The following is a 20,205-nucleotide window of genomic DNA, read 5'->3' on the forward strand; positions in this document are numbered from 1 at the left end:
AAGCAGACACCCGCTTGCAGCCGCACCTACTGGTGAACAGACGCTGCAGACTTCAGTGAGCCCTTAAACCGAATAAGTCAGAGTGGCCCCACCGAAGCTCCCTCTCTTTCTGCCGTGACCCAAGGCTCCACTCGGATTGGTTACCGCATCTCGCACATGGGTTGCTCACGTTGCCCAGAGTGCGCGAACGAGGACGCAAGAGTCGGGATTGAGTATAGCCATTGCCGAAGAATTTTTGTACAATTCTCCAATTAAAAGAAAAATTGATTGAATGCGTGTTTCCAAATATTGCTCAAAATTACCTGTATCACGATTGGTTGAGAGAACGCGCAATACTGGCACCAAAAATGTGCATGTCTATTCAATCTATTATCAAATTCTAGAAAAATTGCCAGATGAATTGACAACATATAAATCTGTTGACAGCGCAATGAATCAAGATGACGCAGTGAATTCAAGGGAACCGCCTGGTATGCCACCACATTGTTTGAATTTAAAGGTCGGCTCATCAATTATTTTACTACGGAATTTAAATGCTCCAAAACTGTAATGGCAAAAGACTGGCAGTAAAAAAATTTATGGCGAATTTAGTTGAAGCAACAATACTGACTGGCAAAGCGAAAGGTGAAATTGTGCTCATACCACGTATTCCACTGATAAAAACAGACATGACGTTTGAATTCAAACGTTTGCAATTCCCAGTGCACCAGGACAAACTCTTCAAGTATGCGGATTGAATTTGGAGCAGCCGTGCTTTTCGCATGGACAGCTATACGTGGTCTGTTCAAGAGTTGGCATACCAAATTGTTTATTTATTCATACCCAAGATGGAAAAACAAAAAATGTTGTATATCCAAATGTGTTGGACTTAGATTTAAAATAAAGAATCAAACATTTTGAAATAAAACAAATGATAAATCTTCATATAGAAAAATTCCAGGATTTTTCATCAATTTTTCAATATTTGGTGTAGAGAAGCACACCGGGGTACAGCTAGTATTTCTTATAGAATATAGCCATAGAGAATAGCCATTGGCATTAACAAATTTTGTAAGAAATTGGAATTCAACTTGTAAGGACCGCCGTCTCCGATAAGTAACTAACAAAGTATAATTTTTATCAGTTTTTTCATGCTCGCACCTACGCCTTTAACGCGTCTGGCAAGATGAAGGAACTATCGAAACCGTCTGGCAAGTGAGGAAACATCTTTTGATAGTTCCCCAAGTGACATATATAAAAATCAGCTTTTATACTATGACGAAAGTTTAACTGAAATTTTTCATAGTTTAAGGGTGTCTGGCAGGGGGTAGGAACCATGCTAAGTGTCTGGCAATGAACGACGTGGTTTCTAATGTTATTACGAGCAAAATATATAAAAACTGACCTCCATACTATCACGAATTTGAGGTGGTATTTTATACACCTTTACTACCTGGTACCTGCCACCACTATTCAAATTTCATAGTCTGGGTTTGTTATTACCTGTGTTGGGGGCATACATAGAGAAGCTTTCAGCCTTTATGAAATAACGAAGGTCTGGGAGTCGCGGGCTCTTGGGCTAATGTAATGTATATATGTAGCTTACATTTTAGTTTTGATATAGTGGGGTTGTCCCCTGCACCCAACAGTTCATAAAGAAGTTTTTCGCCGCAATTCAGCACGATTTTTTTATTCCCAGTCTTGTTTTTGTCAGTTTTCGTATTAATACGAGCTTTCATATTATTTAGTTTCTTTAGAATTTGCTGGTCCGTAAATTCGTGCCTTGCTAATTTTTCTGCAGCAAAGCACCACCACATTTTTTTACAGCCCTGCAAAAAGAACGTCTCTTACTTTTACTGATACCACTATAGAGTCCTCAAAAGAATCTCTCTCCATTATTTCCACAATTTTAGGAAGCCAATCAAAAAAAAACACAACTGACAAGAAATGAAATACGGAAATCGATCACTTGTTTGTAGTGGACGCTACATGTCAAATTTTCAAATATAGTACCTGCTCATGTTCGAAAAAGTGTTTTTATTCATACTAAATGAATACTTTTTGTGTACTAAATTCTTTATTGTAGATACTACAATCTAGTAGCAAATTCTAAGTTTTATTCATACCAGCCATTATCCCAGTGGACACTACTTTCTGAATTTACAAGTTTTGCAACCATTGGTCCTAAACTTCTATTAACTCGTTCAACTTGCCCATTTGTTTGTGGTGATCCAGTGGCTATCTTAATATGTTTCACCTTCTCTTGTTTTAAAAAATTTGTAAACTCATTAGAAGTAAAACAGCTACCCCTATCAGGCACAATAGTTTTTGGGCGACTATAGACTCTAAAATATTCTTTTAGCGCATGAACAACTTCCTTACTGTTTGTCGTTTTTGTAGGATATAATTTTACAAATTTGGTACAAGCATCCGCTACTACTAAATCATGTTTTAACGCTCTCGAATTATCAACCGGACCGAAATGATCTATATGTACCACATCAAAAGGTTGACATTCCTTTGGAATAACATGTAAAAAAACCTTCTCGATCATGTTTGTCCGAAAATGTTATACACTGCAAACAATTCTGTATATGTTTTTTAATTTTTTGTTTCAACAAAGGGAACCAATAACTTTGAAATATTATCCATCGTTTTGTCTATTCCCAAATGCCCCAATTCATTATGATACTTAAACAAAACATGGCTTTCCATATCTTCAGGAACGTAAAATAAAAATGAACCATTATCCTTTTTTCCTATATAAAACACCATTTATCGTCTCGTACAAATTATGTTCTCTTGTTTCCAACAAACCACGTAATTCTATTAGTTTCTTATCTTTATTTTGAAAGACTCTCTTCAAACGTATTGGTCTCCAAAACCAATATATTGTTACAACGACTAAGGGCATCTACATGCCCCATACGACTTCCTGACCGATGTTCTAACGTATAGTCATAGTTTTGAAGGTCTAGTGTCCATCTAGCTATTCTTGGCTTCAGATCTTTCTTATTTGAAGTTAAAGTTAATGAATTTCAATCCGTAATTATCTTAAATTTTAAACCTTGTAAATAAACTCTAAACCTTTTAAGCGCGTACACTATAGCCAACTTTTCAAGCTCAAAACTATGATACCTAGATTCAGCCTCATTTGTTCGTTTTGAAAAATAAAATACAGGATGCAACCTCCCATCTTTTTTCTTTTGCATTAAAAAAGCTCCAAATCCAAACCCAACTTGCATCACAATGCAACTCTGTCTTGTCATTCGTATCATATAAAGCTAAAATAGGCGATTCAAGTAACTTCTGTATAAGTGTTTCAAAGCACAATAACTAATCTTTACCAAACTGAAACTTCTTATTTGTCAATGTTATTGTGGCTAATTAATATTTTATTTTTAATATTTTTATTGGGCTTTGTACCACGATTGTTTATTAGGAAAAATTGAAAAAGCAACAAAGCCTAAGCGGTAGAAGTTATAGCAGCTATTTCGGAGATCACCACATCGAACCTGCGTAATCGATCCCTGCTGAAGTCTAGAAAAAAGAAGTCTGATGAGGAGATGTGGTGATCTCCGAAATAGCTGCTATAACTTCTACCGCTGAAACTTCTTATCTTTTTTCGTGCAATTTTGTCGGAACCGGAAAATTTTTTATTGCCTCAAGCCCTTTATCATCTGCTCTAATTCCGTCTTCTGTAACCGTATAGCCTAAATATTTTACTTCATTCATCAAAAATTCACATTTATCCAACCTAAGTTCAAGATTATTTTCAACTAACTTTTCCAAAACTTCCGATAAAATTTGAGGATGCTCCTCTATACCTTTTGTTGCTATCATTATATCATCTAAATATATAATAACCTTGTTCTGCCTCACCATATCAGAAAATACCTTATTCACAAATCCTTCAAATGTTGACGGAGCATTCCTTAAACCGAACGGCATTCTCAAGAATTCAAGTTGCCCTAACGGAATTATGAACGAGGTAAATTTTATCGACTCTGGATCCATAAACACATGAAAAACCCCATTTTTTAAATCCAATTTAGTGAACACTTTCTTATTTACCAACCTATCCAACAAATCATCTATTAACGGTATCGGATAATTATCCTTAGCGGTTACCTTGTTAAGATTCCTAAAATCTACACACATTCTGAGATCACCAGTTTTTTTCTAACCAACACTATCGGCGAAACAAATTCAGATTCACTAGGTCTAATAACCGTTTTTTCTAAATATTCGTCTAACAATTTTTGTAATTCATGTTTTTCGCCATATGATAATCGTCTAGGCGGACAGTTAAATGGTTTAGCATTATTCAGTATTAACTTCATCTGACATTTAACCCTTGGCTCTTGAGGACGTGACAATCCAAGATAAAGTTTTCTAAACAAATTATTAATTTTCACTTGACCCGAAAAAGTAACATTATTCCCAACCTTAAGGTTTACATCATTTTCTTCGCTTAACACAACAGGTAACAATATTTCAGCCAACAAATTTTCACCATCCAAATTATCTTCGTCTACAACAACACTTCCATTAAAATTTCTTTCATTCATAACTACCTTTTTTGTTAAAAACTGACTACTGTAACTTTCATTTTGATTTACTTTAATTTTTCGATCTTTTTCACTAAGTTCACAAACTTTGCTTTCTCTTTCATTTTCATCTTTGTTCGTCTCTATCTGACATTCGCTTTCATCTTTTAATTTTAGCATCTTATCATTAATAATCTTTTCTTAATAATCTATACCCACAAGTTTTTAAAAAATATCTTCCTAAGACAGCATAATAGCCCATTGTCCCATCAGCTACAACCACAAAATTTACCGAAAATTCTTTTCCATTCAACAAAACATAACACAAAAATTTTCCATACGTATGGACTTTTGTGTTATTCAAACCAAAATATTCTGAATTCACACAAGTAAACAAATTAAAATTCCATCTGCCAGGTACATTGGACTTTTGTATTAAACTGATAGGACTTCCGGAGTCTATCAAGCAGTCTAAGGAAAAACACAAATTACTATCATGGCTTACAACAAACGAAAAAGATCTTACAAATTCATTTTCCTCTACGTAATTGACCGCTTTCTTACGTTCTGGACAATTGATTACCCGATGTGCCATACTAACACAAGAAATACATGCTCCCTTTTACCTAGTGGGTTTGCGGCACCTCGACGCATAGTGACCCAAAGAGTTACAGTTGAAACATCTCACGCTATTAGACTTTGCTGCTAATGTAGTTGTTGACTTAACTGTTGACATCTTCTGTCCCACTTTAGAGTACGCTTGCAAAAGCTGTGCCCTGCTGGTATAGCAGTGTAAATACCCCTGCATACGTAACTGCTCATCAGTAATACCATCTATTATATACCCCACTAACTTTTCCTGTTCCAACGCCAATGGATTTGCCAACATCACCTTATCGTTGTAATATTCATTAAAACCTTCACTTTGCTGCCACTTCCGCATCTCAAATTTTATACGCAGCACAAGCTTGCTCTCTCTTCTTCCAAACACCTCTTTCATCTTAGTTACCAACTGTACAAAGCTTTCAACGGCGTAATTCGGCTTTGAGTACAGCCACTGTTGCGCTCTACCCTTAAGTTTACCCAGCAGTAACAAACGCATTGTGCTTTCGTCAACTGTATACAGAAACCTTACGTTTTCTATTTGAGTCACCCATGTATTTATATTGTCATCACCACTATATTCTGGTACTAAAGTTTTGAGAGTTTCAACTGAATTGCATACCGTGTTATCGTTCCTCTGACACGGTAAAGTCGCACGCGCATTTGTGTTAAAATTTGCCTTCCTACGCAAAAACTTATTTTCCCTCTCTAGCAATTCTTTCTCACGCTTCAATAACTCCGCCTCCCGTTGTATACATGTAACATCAACAACAGCAGCGGCGCTATCATCTTCGCATACTTCACGTGCAAAAACACTTTCGTCCTCTCGCAACACTCTCACCTCGTCTGCTGAATTTTCGTTCATTTCATCCAACCCAACAGGAACAATCAGACAACTGCCACGCTTACTTATTGGCACTTCGCTGATCCTTAACGCAAGTGTTGTTTTACAACCTGGAGTAGGTAAACCTAACGTTTTTAACCACTCGCGCAGCTGCGACAACGAGTAGTCTTTTGCAAAAATAGGCTCTTCCATCGCCACTACTTAACTTACTTAAAATAGTTGTTTAAATTCGCTCTTATCTACTATTTTGCTTGTACTTATCCTTGTTTTAAACTGCTTCACTCCTTTTAAATTGTATATACACGTAATATTGATTGTAGATATTTAGTTTCTCGCAGACTCGCAGAATGAGTCTATTCCTTGTAGATTGCTGTTCCAATTGTTGTATATTATTTCTTATAAATTCGCCTTTTGTTGATTATTTCAGCCCTTTTTATTGTCCTTGCTATCCTTTTATTTTCCTTACTGTCCTTTTTGCACACTCCATTGCCTTTCGCTTTTCATATATTAAGTTCTTTCGTTAAACGTCCTTTTATAAAGTAATTGAGAAGAAAAAAAAATCGAATTTTTATGAGCGTTCCTATCCCACTTCTGAGCTTGTAAGGACGCCGTTTTTAAAGAAATTATTAGTTTTTCGAATGAACTGACCGCCTCAAACGTTATTTTCATTCTGCCTTCATTTCAATTTCCAAAACTTTTATATAAAAATATATATAACCAAAAACAAGTAAACATATACAGATCATTCAGATATAACAAGTAAAAAACAAACATATACACAATACAACTATACTTACACAGAAGTTTACAAAAAGAAAATGATCAGTTTTGAATATCATAACATGCTCTGATAAAAATATTTAGTTCCGAAAATTACGGCAATCTGTGGTACTCATGCATACAAGATAACCCGACAAGTAAATGTATATACAGTATATTTTGCTTAGCTGCCCATCCTTCTTTGCACGAAAAACTTGTGCGCTTAACCGAAAAAAGCACTTAAGCGAATTTTCTTTACTACTTCAATGAGGAAGGTATCCGAATCCCTATGAAACCAAATAATGGAGGAGCACTTACCACGTAGAAATTACTGCAAGAGAAATTTTTTCCGAATGGTATCTAATTATCTATATAACTACATAAAATAATTGCCGTTTTCGTTGTTCTGCGAGATGAGCAAAATAAATAATAGCTTGTAAAATTAGGGTAAGTGTAGAGCCAGTGCAGGTAAACGTAATACTTTCTTTGATAATTGATAATAGTTGCAAATTTTTAAGGCAGGTATCGCTAATGTGCAGGTATGTTGAATGCAAGTATCGGAGCAGTTTCCTTATAAATGTTAAAAATAATGCCGCTGATGCGCATTTTGGGGTAGGTATCTTAAATGTGCACTTAAGCACAAAGTCTGCAAAGCAAAATATACTGTACAAGGTATAATATTACAATATGTACATATGTACGTACATATGTCTCGATAACTACTCGAAATTGCTCGTGAGAATGGCGATACCCGAGATTGTGTCGAGAACTCGATTACTCGATTTCCCGGGTATCGAAATGCTCGAGAATGTGATAGCAGAAATCGAAAGCCCTAGATAAATGTGTCACTGAAAATCGTGAACTGCATTGCTGGTAAAAATGTTGCACCAAAATATTTCGCGTCTACTTGTATTTAATAAAAATTTATTAAAATTAAATAATAATAAATTAATACATGCCCAAGACTTGTCAATATGTTGATGTCGGATAGTTATGATTACGGTGACCATCCGTCCTGTATTATACGGGACAGTCCTATTTTTGGCCCATTGTCCTGTTAATTAATTTATATTATACGGGACGCCAAATGTTCTGTATTTCTTTTAATGTCCTCTATTTGTCCCGTATTCGGTGCTCTGACGCCTTAACTTCTCATTAAAATGGCATGCCTATGAACGAGTTTTAAGTGATGTTGGTATATAATCGTAATTTTCTTTATAAACAGTTATAATCTTCTAATCTGAATACCTATGATTCGAATCGAGGAATACATACAGTGGCCAAAATAGAAATTAGGACTCGACATTTTAGTAAGTTTTGTCTTTTTTTCCTTAGTTTATTTAATGTTTATTATTTATTTTATTAAAGTACCGCTCTTTTAATACACAATTTTCAACTTTGTGCAAAAACTATAAAAATTAATTCTGCAATGTTTCCCCAAAGTTTCAAACTTTTTAATTAGAATCTTTAGAAAAAAATTTGATTTGCAGTTTTGTAACTCATTAAAGTTGAGTATAATAAAGTGCGAGTGAAAAGTGCTGCTCATTTGTTTCTCTTTCAAAAAAAAAAAGATCGAACATACATACTTTAAATGAAAAAATGCGTAACACCGTCAACAAAAAAAAGTTGCCAAAAATTAGTGGTAAGCCTTACCGACTTAAAATTGCACTTTATTATACTAAAATTTAACGAAAATTTTTAACAAATTTTACGGGTAAAAATCTCGAGAAAATTATCCTACAAAATTTTGATGTTATAAGGATATTGTTTCAGGGAAAACAGTGTGGAAAAAAGTTTCAAATTTATTTTTTGTCCCGTATTCGGCTTTCATAAATATGGTCACCGTAGTTATGATAGTTATTGTGTGAAAAGACAAGATCAAATTAAGAAGGGATGCTGCAGTGTATGATACCGAAAATGCCAAAATTTCATCACAGAACCATTTCATACTAATTTTTTTAATTAATATAATTTCGTTAAAGATTTATTATTAGATAGCTATGCATTTTCAATTCTAGGTTTGCCCTTTACGCACTTGGCCAGCCCAATGCCAGAATTCTATCGAAAGAAAAAGCCATTGCCTCGTGGTGTGGCAAATCGTCGTGCAGCAATACGATGGTTACGACAAAGGAATATTACAAACGGTGTTCTGTACTTCGGTGATGATGACAATACATACGACTTAAAACTTTTTTCTGAAATAAGAGATACGCAACGCGTCTCTATGTTTCCAGTGGGATTAATTGAAGAGTATTCCGTTAGTGGGCCAGTTGTTCGGGGAGTAAGTTTTTAATAATATTCTTGTTATGATATCTATATTAATTTAACGTTATGTTCACACAGGGTAAAGTTGTTGGATTTCTCGATTCTTGGGTAGCGGAAAGGCGGTGGCCAGTAGATATGGCCGGTTTCGCAACAAATTTAGCGTACATGGCTGAACATCCAAATGCCAGCATGCCTTATAAAGCGGGATATGAAGAAGACCTCTTTTTACGAAGCATTAGATTAGAACTGACTATAATTGAGCCTAGAGCTCGCAATTGTACAGAAATTCTTGTTTGGCATACGCAAACCAAAAATCGTGAACGTAGGACTCTAAGAATTGACAACAAATATCTTGATGATCGTTCTAACCTTGGCTTTCTCATGAAATCTTTGGAAGTGATGGGTATTGCCAACACTTCGGACAGTGAAGGTGTTACATATTCTTTGCTAGCTAACATTACAGTTGTCTAAATATATCTATTTTTTAGGTCAAAAAGCTGTTATAAGCAGGAATGGAAAAGCGAAACCATTGAGTTATTTTTTAAGCTGAATTTAAGCTTACACAAATTTGTCCCTACATGATGTTCGTGACGTAAAATACTCAAGAAAATTTTAGTAAACTAGTATACATAAGTACGTACATACTTAAAATACCAAGTTTATTTTTCTTTGCGGGTATATTCTATTGGTTGTTATCCAAGCCCCTAAAAACACTAAACATAACACGGTGTAACAAAATAAAGAAAATTTTGCGAACTTTTTAAGGTGCGGAGTACAGGTTAGGTGTTTTACCACTAGGACTAATCAATTTTTGTTGTATTATACTTAAATGTGGATTTCCAAAGAAAACATTTTAGAAGTCAAAAATTTAGCAAGAGTATAGGTAAACTATGAAAAACTTTTAAATTTGTTGATGTTTTTGGTAGGCTTCGCAACTTTTAAAACAGTCAAGGGAGGACAAAATTATTTTTATGGCGCACTTTTTATGAACACGTCTTTGCTACAGGAGGACACAACATGCGTTTCACTTTTCGAAAAATTAAAGGAAAATCCTACTTTGCCAAAAATAAAATCCGTGTAAGCCTTTTAGTAAACTAATTCATTTCAAAAAATCAACAAAAAGCCAATCTATGATTGGTCCGGAAATATTTCTATGAATTTAAAAAAAATAAACATAAACATAGTACAATATATAATATATTTATTACCAACACTTTTTTCGAAGCTGCGTTTTTCAGAGATTTTGGTAGGATGTATAAAAATACACCTTCAGTACAAATTTTTAAAGTGTTAGTACCACTTTTTAAAACCCCCTACCTGTTTTTGATACTCTTTTTATAATGCTTTTGCTTCTCCTGTAAAATAATAATAAATATAGTTTAAAAAACTAAAACCTCGTTTTTATAATTTCCATTCGTACTGTCATCAGTTTATTTTAAGTATGGAAATTCTTAAAGTAACCTGATGAGAGTACAAATGGAAATGTAAAGCAATTCCCATTCGTACTGTCATCAGGTATGTAACTTGAGAATGGAAATTGCTGCATCTTATTGGCGCAACAATATTACATAGTTACATCCCAAGCTAATAAAAGCGCGGTAAAAAAATGTTGGTTAAGGCCTTAGTTTTTCGCAAAAACTTAAATTTAGGAATTATTCCATTTTTAGATTATCTAAAATATTTGCCCGTGTTTGGTTATTTATTTATTTATCAATCAGTCTACGAAACAATAATTCCTTACAGACAATCAAGCTTGACCTGGGGCATAAAACTAAGAATATTAGTAAAAATTTACTTAGGTAGAGAGAAATATAGGTCGATAGTAGTTGAGCTCGGCTTAAATTCACAAATTGACTGGCCAATGGGTGAGTTGCGGTCATAATTAATTCTGAAGTTTCCAGCATAAAAACCCAGGGAAGCACGAAGATACCTCCATATATTAAAATTTATTCCACGTAAAAACTGCGGACAGTCACACGTTTCTTGAGTAATGCAAAAAATAAAAGTTAAAGACAGTATTGACCTAATTTTATCTAACGATTTTAGATTGAGCAGCGATAAGCGCTCATTATATGAGGGTATGGAATCAGAGAAGCATAGTGAATTTAAGGCAAATTTGAAAAACTTTCTGAACGCGTTCACTCCTATCAATATGGAACTGGTGGAAAGGACGCCAGATTATTGCTGCATACTCCAGATGAGAGCATACGAAAGAGGTATATAGCAGTTTTGAAGTGTATGGATCGGAAAATTCAGTCCTATTCCGCCGCACAAAGCCAAGCATGGCATATGCTTTCGAAATAACACAATTAGTATGGCTGCTAAATGAGAATTTCCCATCAAAAATAACACCAAGATCCTTGATTTCTTTAACTGACTGCAAGTTACACTCAGATAAACTATACCGCGTTTTTAATAAATTTCTCGATTTTGAAAATGATACGTAAAAGCATTTGTTAATATTTAAATATAAATAAAAGTTATCCAACTCTGATTTTTTATGTCAGCAGAATTCTTAACGGATTTCATTTATAAATAATATAAAAAGCAGGGCACCTTGAATCCTACCTTGTGGAACGCCAGAAGTAACCAAAAAGTTTCTGATTGCGAGCATTCACAGTTACAAACACCGCCGTCGATACAAGTGTGACTTGAGCCGTTGCAGAAAGGTTGAAAAGAAGCAAAGGTATGGGAGTTTGTCGATCAATGCCATGTACGAAACTTTGTCGAAGGCTTTAAAAAAGTCGGTGTAGTTGCAATCAACTTGGCATCCTGAAGAAAATGCTGAGATGCAATACTCACTAAAGACTGCCAGATTTGTAACTGTGGAGCGACCGGATACAAATCCATGTTGATTTTGGAAAATTAAACTCTTAACTTAGAAATACATTTTATCTTTGCCAGTTGCCAGAACTTTTTCAGAGAAAAGGCTAAGTGGACAAAAAAATAAAGCTAAAAAAAGCTAAATCAAAAATTTAGTTAGAAAAATAGCTAAATTAAGAAATGAGATATATTTGCCCGTTATTACAACTTCATAACAGTGTCAAAGGCGGCCACTGTGGTGTAGTGGTTAGCAGTGGAAGTTACCATTACGCGGGTCCTGGGTTCAAGCCCGCTTCAACCCAACTTAAAAAAAAAATTCTTTCTAAGAGCGGTTTTTTTCTAACAGCTTCTCATAAAAAATGGCACTAGGAGTCGGCGTAAAACTGTAGGTCCCTCCCCTTTGTGTGAAAAAATCAAGGCGCACGCCACAAATTGGAGGAGAAGTTCGGCCAAACACTAACATATGTGTAAGCGCCAATCTATTGTTAACAGTGTCAATGTCTAAGATAAAAATTATGTATTCTTGTAAGGAACAACTTATTTTGTACTTAAGTAAATATTTTTGGCAGCTTCACAAAATTTTGTCAGCTTAAGGCACAGTTTTTATTCCACCTCATCGTTCTGTATACACCCTGCAAGACATGGGAATAATTTGTAGCTAACTATTAACTAACTAGCAGTGGACTGGTGGTTACTATTTATTAACTATTTTCTTTGGCCGTAACTAACTACTTTTGAAGGGCGATGGCCGCAAAATAGTTAGAACTGGTTTCCTCTGCATTAGATGTCAACTAACTTGCAACTAACTGCTTTCGGACATAAACTATCAATTAACAAAAAAAAAATCAATTTTTTATTTTTATTTATTTACTTTTTTTATTTAACATTACATATTTGCTTATTTGTTTTCATGTTCTTTTGCAGGTGGTCCCACATTTGAATTCCATCAGACATAACATCAAAATAATAATGTAAAATTGCGATCTTTATTTTATTTGTCCAGAACTCGAAAAAGAATCTGCGAAGTGCAGTAAAAAAGAGTATTGCAAGTATTTTTTAAGAGGATATTTAAAATGATACTTGATTGAAAACAAACTCACGATAACATCTGCATTACTCCTGCACAACTTTACAACTCACTTAAAGTTGCTTTTGTCATAGCTAAGTAAAGTTAGTTATTTATCGAAATCCCGCAAAATAGCTAACTATAAGTTGGTTATTTTAATCAATTGATAATTTTTTCCCTGCAGGGCAGTGACGTTTCGATGTGACATTTAGCCATATCGCATGAAAATCAATACCTAAGTATACTCCCAATAAGCTTACCAAAGAGAAAGTACTCCCACTCCATACCATGTGAGTACAACTCGACAGTATCTTTGCTGGCCAAATTCTCCGCAGCGCGACTCCCTGCAATATCAATATGGCCTGGTTCCCAAATGAGTCTGACCGGGGAAAATTCAATTGCCAAAATCGAGGAGCTTAACAGACATTCGACTGCTTCCTGTATGCTAGCGCTGCCTGATGCTGGCGCCTTGCATGAAGGAACCATACACCGACACTTCCGTCAAGCTTTGTGTAGAAATACACCGGCTTTGTCCTGCAAATACTTATTCCAGTTCGCTCATTCCTAAAGGTGATGTGAGTATCGAAAGAGCTCAAAATCCAGTTTACAGGTCTATAATTTCCCACATTTCACAGAAACAATAACGATACCTTAGTGAAAGATCGACCCATCTCGGCAGCCAGTTCGAAAACGCCCCACCTCAGAAAACTTTTCAAGGACGGCCTACTTTAGAATTTTGATTGAAGAGCGCTCTATTTCAGAATTCTGTTCAAAAATGCCATATCTCAGCTGAAAATACATTGAAAATGTGCTGAAATAGGGCGTTTTTGAATCGGCATGAGTAAGCATGTATTACACACCACTGACCTGAAAGTATTATAGCACTCCGCGATCTACTAAAGTTCCAGAGGTGAACTTATAAAATTCTACGTTAAGAACCAAAGGAATATGATGCTTATCCGAAGAAGTGACTAGGTCGCTAACAAAGATCAGATCCAACAATCGAGCTTGTTTTTAAAGGTATTAATTTGCAGCAAGTTCAGGCCTAAAATATTTAAAATAATATTCACAAATACTTGAGAGATTAGTAGTGTGAGACCAGAATTGCAGTAACTTTGTAACCAATTAAGGTTGCAAAGATTAAAATCTCCTAAAATAAAAATATGGTTATCACCTAATTTGTCAGTAGGTAATGATACAATGTGATCTGCTGAGCTCTAAGAGACTATCAACACTATTAAACGGAATATATGAGGAAACTATAAATATTTTATCAATAAGAGTAGAGCCACTTTCATTTTTCGAGAAGGGTATATTCCAGGGTTTGAAAATGCTGTAATTTTTTCATTTGATTTACTTTTACTGTGCTTTGACTTCGGCATGTATGATATCGAAAGCAAAGCAACAGCAATTCGGAAAAAAGCAAGTGCTTTGGCTGTCGTTTTGCTGTAAAATTTCGAAAGCAACCAGACAGTTAAAAAAACAATATGTGAAAGCACAACGACAGCGCAGCGGCAGCAAAGTAACAGCAATTCGACTATCACTTGATCGTGAAACATCAAATTGGCAGAAATATGTATGCATGCACAAATGCACTACCCTTTAGTTGTTCTGGTGACAAGAGACGACCATAAGCCAACTACGACGATGCATTACCGATTGCTAGGCAATTCGCTAGCGATTGGTAATCGCCAATTTCACACCAGATAATCGCTAGCGAAAGGTCAAGGCAAAGGAATTGATACTGCAATATTTGTGTGTACTCACTCCTGGCGAGTCAGCGATAATACACCATGCTGCAAAGCTTCATGTGCACAGGATATTCAAGCAAATCTCAGCACAAGAAAAGTGCTATCACAGCAAATCAAAAGCAGTAACTTCAATTTACTAAATTGTTTTCAATAAACTGCCGACAAAAAAGCAAAATAAAACTTTCAAAGTCACAGCGAAAGCAAATCAGTTTGAATGAAAATCAAAAATTTCAAAGCGAAGAAAAAGCAAAAATAGTAGTGCTGTTGCTGCTGGGCTGACAGTTTTTCAAACCCTGGTATATTCATTATCCAGTGTAATTAGCGATGCGCAGTACTAGCGTTGCACCGCAATCAAGACACCACCCCCTCTTCAGCGGCCCGTTCTGATTGCATCCCTATCCTTACGAAAGAAAGCGAAGAGATTTTGGCCAAAAAATTCTGAGTCAAAAAAATCGTCGTTTACCTACGTTTCAACAATTGCGAAGACATCATAGTCCAACTGCGAACTAAAGCATTTAACAGCACACGATTTCGTTTTCAGGCCAACCATTTTGAAAGTAAATATTTAAGTGCTTTCTTTGAGATGAGTTGACTACATTCGCTACTGCACTTGTTCTTGGTCAACTGGCCAAAGATCAGATGACAAAAGATTCGAGTAGAACGAATCTGGAGCTCCAAGCTTGAAATTTATGGGTCAATTACGGATAGCAACGCAACCACGGTTCGGTTGCCAGCTGGCAACGCAACTGGAAAGAAAATTTGTATTACCATTGGCAACTATCGTCAGTTGCTGTAGAGCAGTGGTGCACATCGCTGGCAGAGCTTCCAATACATGAGGTGCTTACTGCATGAAGTGCGAACGCAAACTGGCTGGCTGCTAGCGTCGCAAAAGTTCGATAGCTTCGTACACACGACTTGTACGTGAAAGCCGAGTGGCTCCATTTGGCTCACGTGTGCACCACTGCTGTAGAGTTATCGATAATCGAAATTTGACAGTTCGACAACCGGCAAGTGGTTGTAAACAAGATGAAATTATTAAAATAAAGAGTTTTAAAAAAGTCAGCAATAATTCTAAGCTCAGTAGAACTATTTCTGCTAAACTGGTGAACGAAACGATGCGTTGCATACACCAGTCATGCAAAGCCTCAATGCCACAGAGGAGAGCATGGTCAGGTAAAAAGCAGGTACACTGGTGGAATTACCGAATTGCAGAGCTGCGAAGGGCCTGCCATAGAATGTGCAGACTCGCAACGTGCGCTCGTGCCAGACCTGAGGCGCTGACCAGAGCAGCAGCCTAAAAAAGCGCTAAGAAAGCACTTGGGGCCGAGATACAGAAGAGTAAACGGAAGGTGATGTGAGTATCGAAAGAGCCCAAAATCCAGCCTACAGGTCTATAATATTCCACATTTCACAGAAACCATAACGATACCTCTGTGAAAGATCGACCCATCTCGGCAGCCAGTTTGAAAACGCCCTACTTCAGAAAACTTTTCAAGGACGGCCTACTTTAGAATTTGATTGAAGAACACCCTATTTCAGAATTTTATTGGAAAACACCCTATCGCAGCATTTGGTGGAAAAACGCCCTCCCGGATAACACAACAAGTTTTATAGTGGTATACTTCCGCAAAATTGAAGAAAAAATACGTCACCATTTTGCTCTATAAAACAGTCTATAAAACCCTTATAAGACTAAAAGGACCCAAGGAGGTGAGGCTTCGTAGTAGAAAAAAAAGCTCTATTATTAGTTTATAAATCGTATGTTGCTAGTTTTATCAGGATTTTATAGTAGTCTACAACATGAGTTTATAAAACCTTTAAAACTTTTATGAGGCACTTTGTGTAGAGGCTTTGGTCTGACACTGATTAAATGTTCTGGGGTCAGCGCCTTATAAGACCTTTAAATGTTTTATAAGGTCAAGATATAGACTACTATAAGAGCTTTATAAAATTAGAAGCATACGATTTATAAAACCAATAAAAGAGCAACATTTTGCACCTGTTTAAGGCTGCTTATAAAATATGTGGAAGTCTTAAGAAGTGCAAACCGCAGAGCTTTTGGTCTAAAGATTCACTCTCGTTTTGTAAATTGAAATTGTAAAAAGTAAATTGACAGGTAAAACACTATCCAAAAATATCTTTCGAAGGAGAAGTGGTTTTCAACTGAAATATTTTTCTCTTCCTGAAATATTTTAATGCAATGATTTGTCAATTGAATAATAATGAAAGGACTTTGTCTAATTTTTTCGGTATTTATCCTGAATGTAATTTTATAAACGCAACGAGTTTTCCGGTAAGATCATTTTTACATTAAAATTTTAAAAAAGTTGTAAAAGCGTGGCGTTATATAATCAACAGAACAATTAATCATTTTCTGTCATCAAAATTCCGAAAAAATTAAGAAAATTAAAATTTTCATTTCTTCACCTTTCAAACTTAAAAAAAAATATGGCGCTACAGTCAGATGTCTATCTAAAGACACTTATAAAATCAATTTGTATATTAACTGTAATGCGATAAAAGCATACAATTTGCAACCCTATAAATCACCTTGTATGAACACACCTTAAAGCTAATCTAATACAATAATTTACGATATTAAAAATGCAACACTGTTCTATGTATGACAGCTGCTAGGCTTATGTCAAAAGTGAAAAAATAAATTGGCGGCATTCGCCAGCGTACCTTGAAACCGCAAAGTAAAGTTTTAATTTTAACTTTAATTGAGCAGCCAACTATCGCCCAACCGACTGGTAAGTCGCATAGCCAGCAGGGGCACCAGCACATATTTGTGCGTAGCCAGATTTCCCAAGCAGGCGTTGCACTATGGGCTGGCATCAAGGAAAAGCGGCCATAAATCGAAATCAAAACATTTTTTCGTGAAACTTGGTATATAAATGTTTTTGGGGTCGCTGATTTCGAATCTGGACTCAGAATTTAAAAATTCAATATGGCGGATCCAATATGGCGNATTCTAGACATTTAAAAAAACCTTCCCCCAATCAGAATTACGTTCTCCCAACGATTTTTTTAATTTATCATGGCTACTTTGTTACTTTTGTAATGTAAACAAAAAAAACATTTCTATTGGCTGTGTAACGATTTTTTAAAAATATTTTTAATATATCAAAAATGACTCAAATCTGTCAATTCAGTAAAACGTTATGGGCATTTGAACATAGACACAGTACAAAAGCTGTTCAGAGCGCACATACGTTTTTACCGTTATCTCTGAAAATACTAAAAAGCGCACATTTGCGCATTAATAGGTAATAATAGATACTTCAAAGAATATTTTCATATTGAAATTTTGTTAATATCATGGAGTGCCAAAAGTTGCCAGCATTCGACGGCTAAAACTTTTTGGTAAAAAACAACATTTTAAGAATAAAATTAATTTTTTTTCGTCAAGTTCCTTTATTTCAAAGCTTTTTCAGTATAATCTGTGTTGGAATATTCTAACTGAATACAAAAACGTAAAATTTACCAAAAATATTTTGAGCGATATTCGAATTTCGCACTGTTTTTAACTATATGACCAAGTGCAAAAAAAGCCGAAGTATGAATGGTTATTGCCCTTTAATGGCAAAACTACTAAACGAAATTCTCTGAAATTTTGCTCATAGCTGCTCTAAAGTGTATAGATATCAAAAATATACTCCATTGTTCCCAGTTCCAAAACCGACTTTTGGCCACCTTTTCTTGATGCCAGCCCATAGTGCGTTGGCCGGCATCAGCGCCGGGCTCCGCGAGAAGCAAGCAGCAGCACTGCCCGCCGTGGGAGCGCTAGGGCTCCTTGGAATGGAGCGTTGGCCGGCAGCCGCGCCGGCGGAGCACCAGGGCTCCACAGTTGCAAGCGCAAAGGTATGCTACCAATATAATTTTTAATGGAAGTGGAAAGGCCACTTCACATGGCGACCGGGACCCATGCGGTCAAAATGGCGAACCTCGGGCGAAGGAGAAATTATCATTCAAAATGTGGGCAAAGCCAACAAAATTTGCTAAAAAAAATAAAATGTGAAACAACAATAAAATCAAAAAAAAAAAATGAACTTAAAATGTATTAAAAAACACAAAAATTACAAAAAAATAAAATAAAGGTTAAAAAAAAATCAAAAAAAAAAGGTTTTTCCAAAAAAAAGGACTAAAACTTTAATACGCATACATACATATATGTATATGCATGCATATGTGTACAACAAAATTAAAATGAAAATGGACTCAAAAAAAAAATTAAATTAAATTAAAAAAAAATGTGGTGGTGGTTACAAATAATTAACTAAAAACTATTACAAAGGCAAGAGAAAAAACTTTCAAAGATTGCGACAAAAAAATGCCAAAAACTTTAAAAATTACAAAAAAAAACTCAAAAAATCCCAAAAAAATCGGTTGTACCAAATTTTTAAAATAAATTACAAAACATAAGAACAAAATTCAGAAAATCCAAAAAATCGGTTGTGCCAAATTTTAAAATAATTTACAAAGCTAAAACACAAAATACGAGATAAGTGCAGTGGCTGGTGGGTAAAGTGGTTTTTTGAACAAAGCAAAAATACAGTGGCTAAAGTTGTTTTTTAAATTAAGCAAAAATACAGTGGCTGGTGGTACAGCAAACAAAACATTGAAACTTAAGGTGAAAAGGTTAAAAACCAAATAAAAGAAACTTAAGTGATTGTAAAAGGACAAAAAGAGGAAAAAACGGCAGAATGTGCATTTTAACGCGCGACTGTACCACCAAAATATACCAAGCCACCACTGAACAGTAACACCCGTTACCTAACGGCGCGCAAAACCACGCCGCTAAAATAATGCTCTAAACCACCGTAACTCCGTTACAACGGCAGACAGCACCACGCCACTTCGACAAACATATTTGTACAGATATCAGCGTAGAGACAACAACACCTTTAGCAACTACAGTGAAGACAACAACAACAGTTTGAGCAACGACAACGAGAACGAGCGGGACACAAGCCGTACGGTATGATGCACTCAGTGCGAAACACCACACTACATATACATACATATTTTCTTAAATTTAAACAAACAACTTTTGTAATCTTTTCAAATACTTCGCATTATATTAAAAATTTTGGCAAATTTTACTACAATTTAAATCTTTTTCAATTTCAATTATTAAAACTTTTGGATTGTCAAATTCACTTTTAATACCTACTGTACTTTTTATATAATTAGCTTTCATTTCCATATGTACAACTGTAATATACCTACATACATACTTATATCAATACTTACACATTTTCATCTATGCACATGTATATGTTACTGTTTTTTCTCCTGGAATTTCAGCTTCAGTGGTACAGTGAGGTACAAATGTAATGTTTTTTTATTTTTAAACGTAACTTTCCAACAATTTAAAGTTTTTATAAAATTTTTCTTCGATTCTTTGCAATATTAGGCAGAAGTCAAATTTTGGAATTTTCATAAATTTTTTCTTTTTTCAAATATTCGATACAAACTTAATACGAATATTCGCCTGTACCATTCCGTGATTTTATACTACAACTTTTAGAATTTCGTTTGAAATATAGTTAAATATTTCAA

At 35.2% G+C, this 20,205-nt stretch overlaps 1 protein-coding gene across 4 annotated transcripts in view; it reads left to right on the forward strand.

The window, feature by feature from the left end:
- Window positions 1-13,632, forward strand: part of GlcAT-S (Glucuronyltransferase S) — a 124,567-nt gene extending 110,935 nt beyond the window's left edge. Inside the window, exons 3-8 of one of the 4 annotated variants that reach the window (XR_001846992.1) lie at window positions 8,754-9,016; window positions 9,079-9,430; window positions 9,489-9,633; window positions 12,748-12,993; window positions 13,074-13,464; window positions 13,525-13,632. Coding sequence is in view for 1 of the 4 variants with exons in the window: in XM_017611799.1 (XP_017467288.1) it covers window positions 8,754-9,016; window positions 9,079-9,430; window positions 9,489-9,550 (677 nt within the window). In the remaining 3 variants the exon portion in view is untranslated. Of the gene's footprint in view, window positions 1-8,753; window positions 9,017-9,078; window positions 9,431-9,488; window positions 9,765-12,747; window positions 13,465-13,524 lie in introns of those variants that run through there. The other 3 variants (XR_001846993.1, XR_001846991.1, XM_017611799.1) reach the window with 3 other exon arrangements.
- Window positions 13,633-20,205: the final 6,573 nt, after the last annotated feature.

Source organism: Rhagoletis zephyria, unplaced genomic scaffold (genome assembly GCF_001687245.7).
Source record: "Rhagoletis zephyria isolate East Lansing unplaced genomic scaffold, Rhagoletis_zephyria_1.1 Rzeph_scaffold_00458, whole genome shotgun sequence".
Taxonomy (NCBI): domain Eukaryota; kingdom Metazoa; phylum Arthropoda; class Insecta; order Diptera; family Tephritidae; genus Rhagoletis; species Rhagoletis zephyria.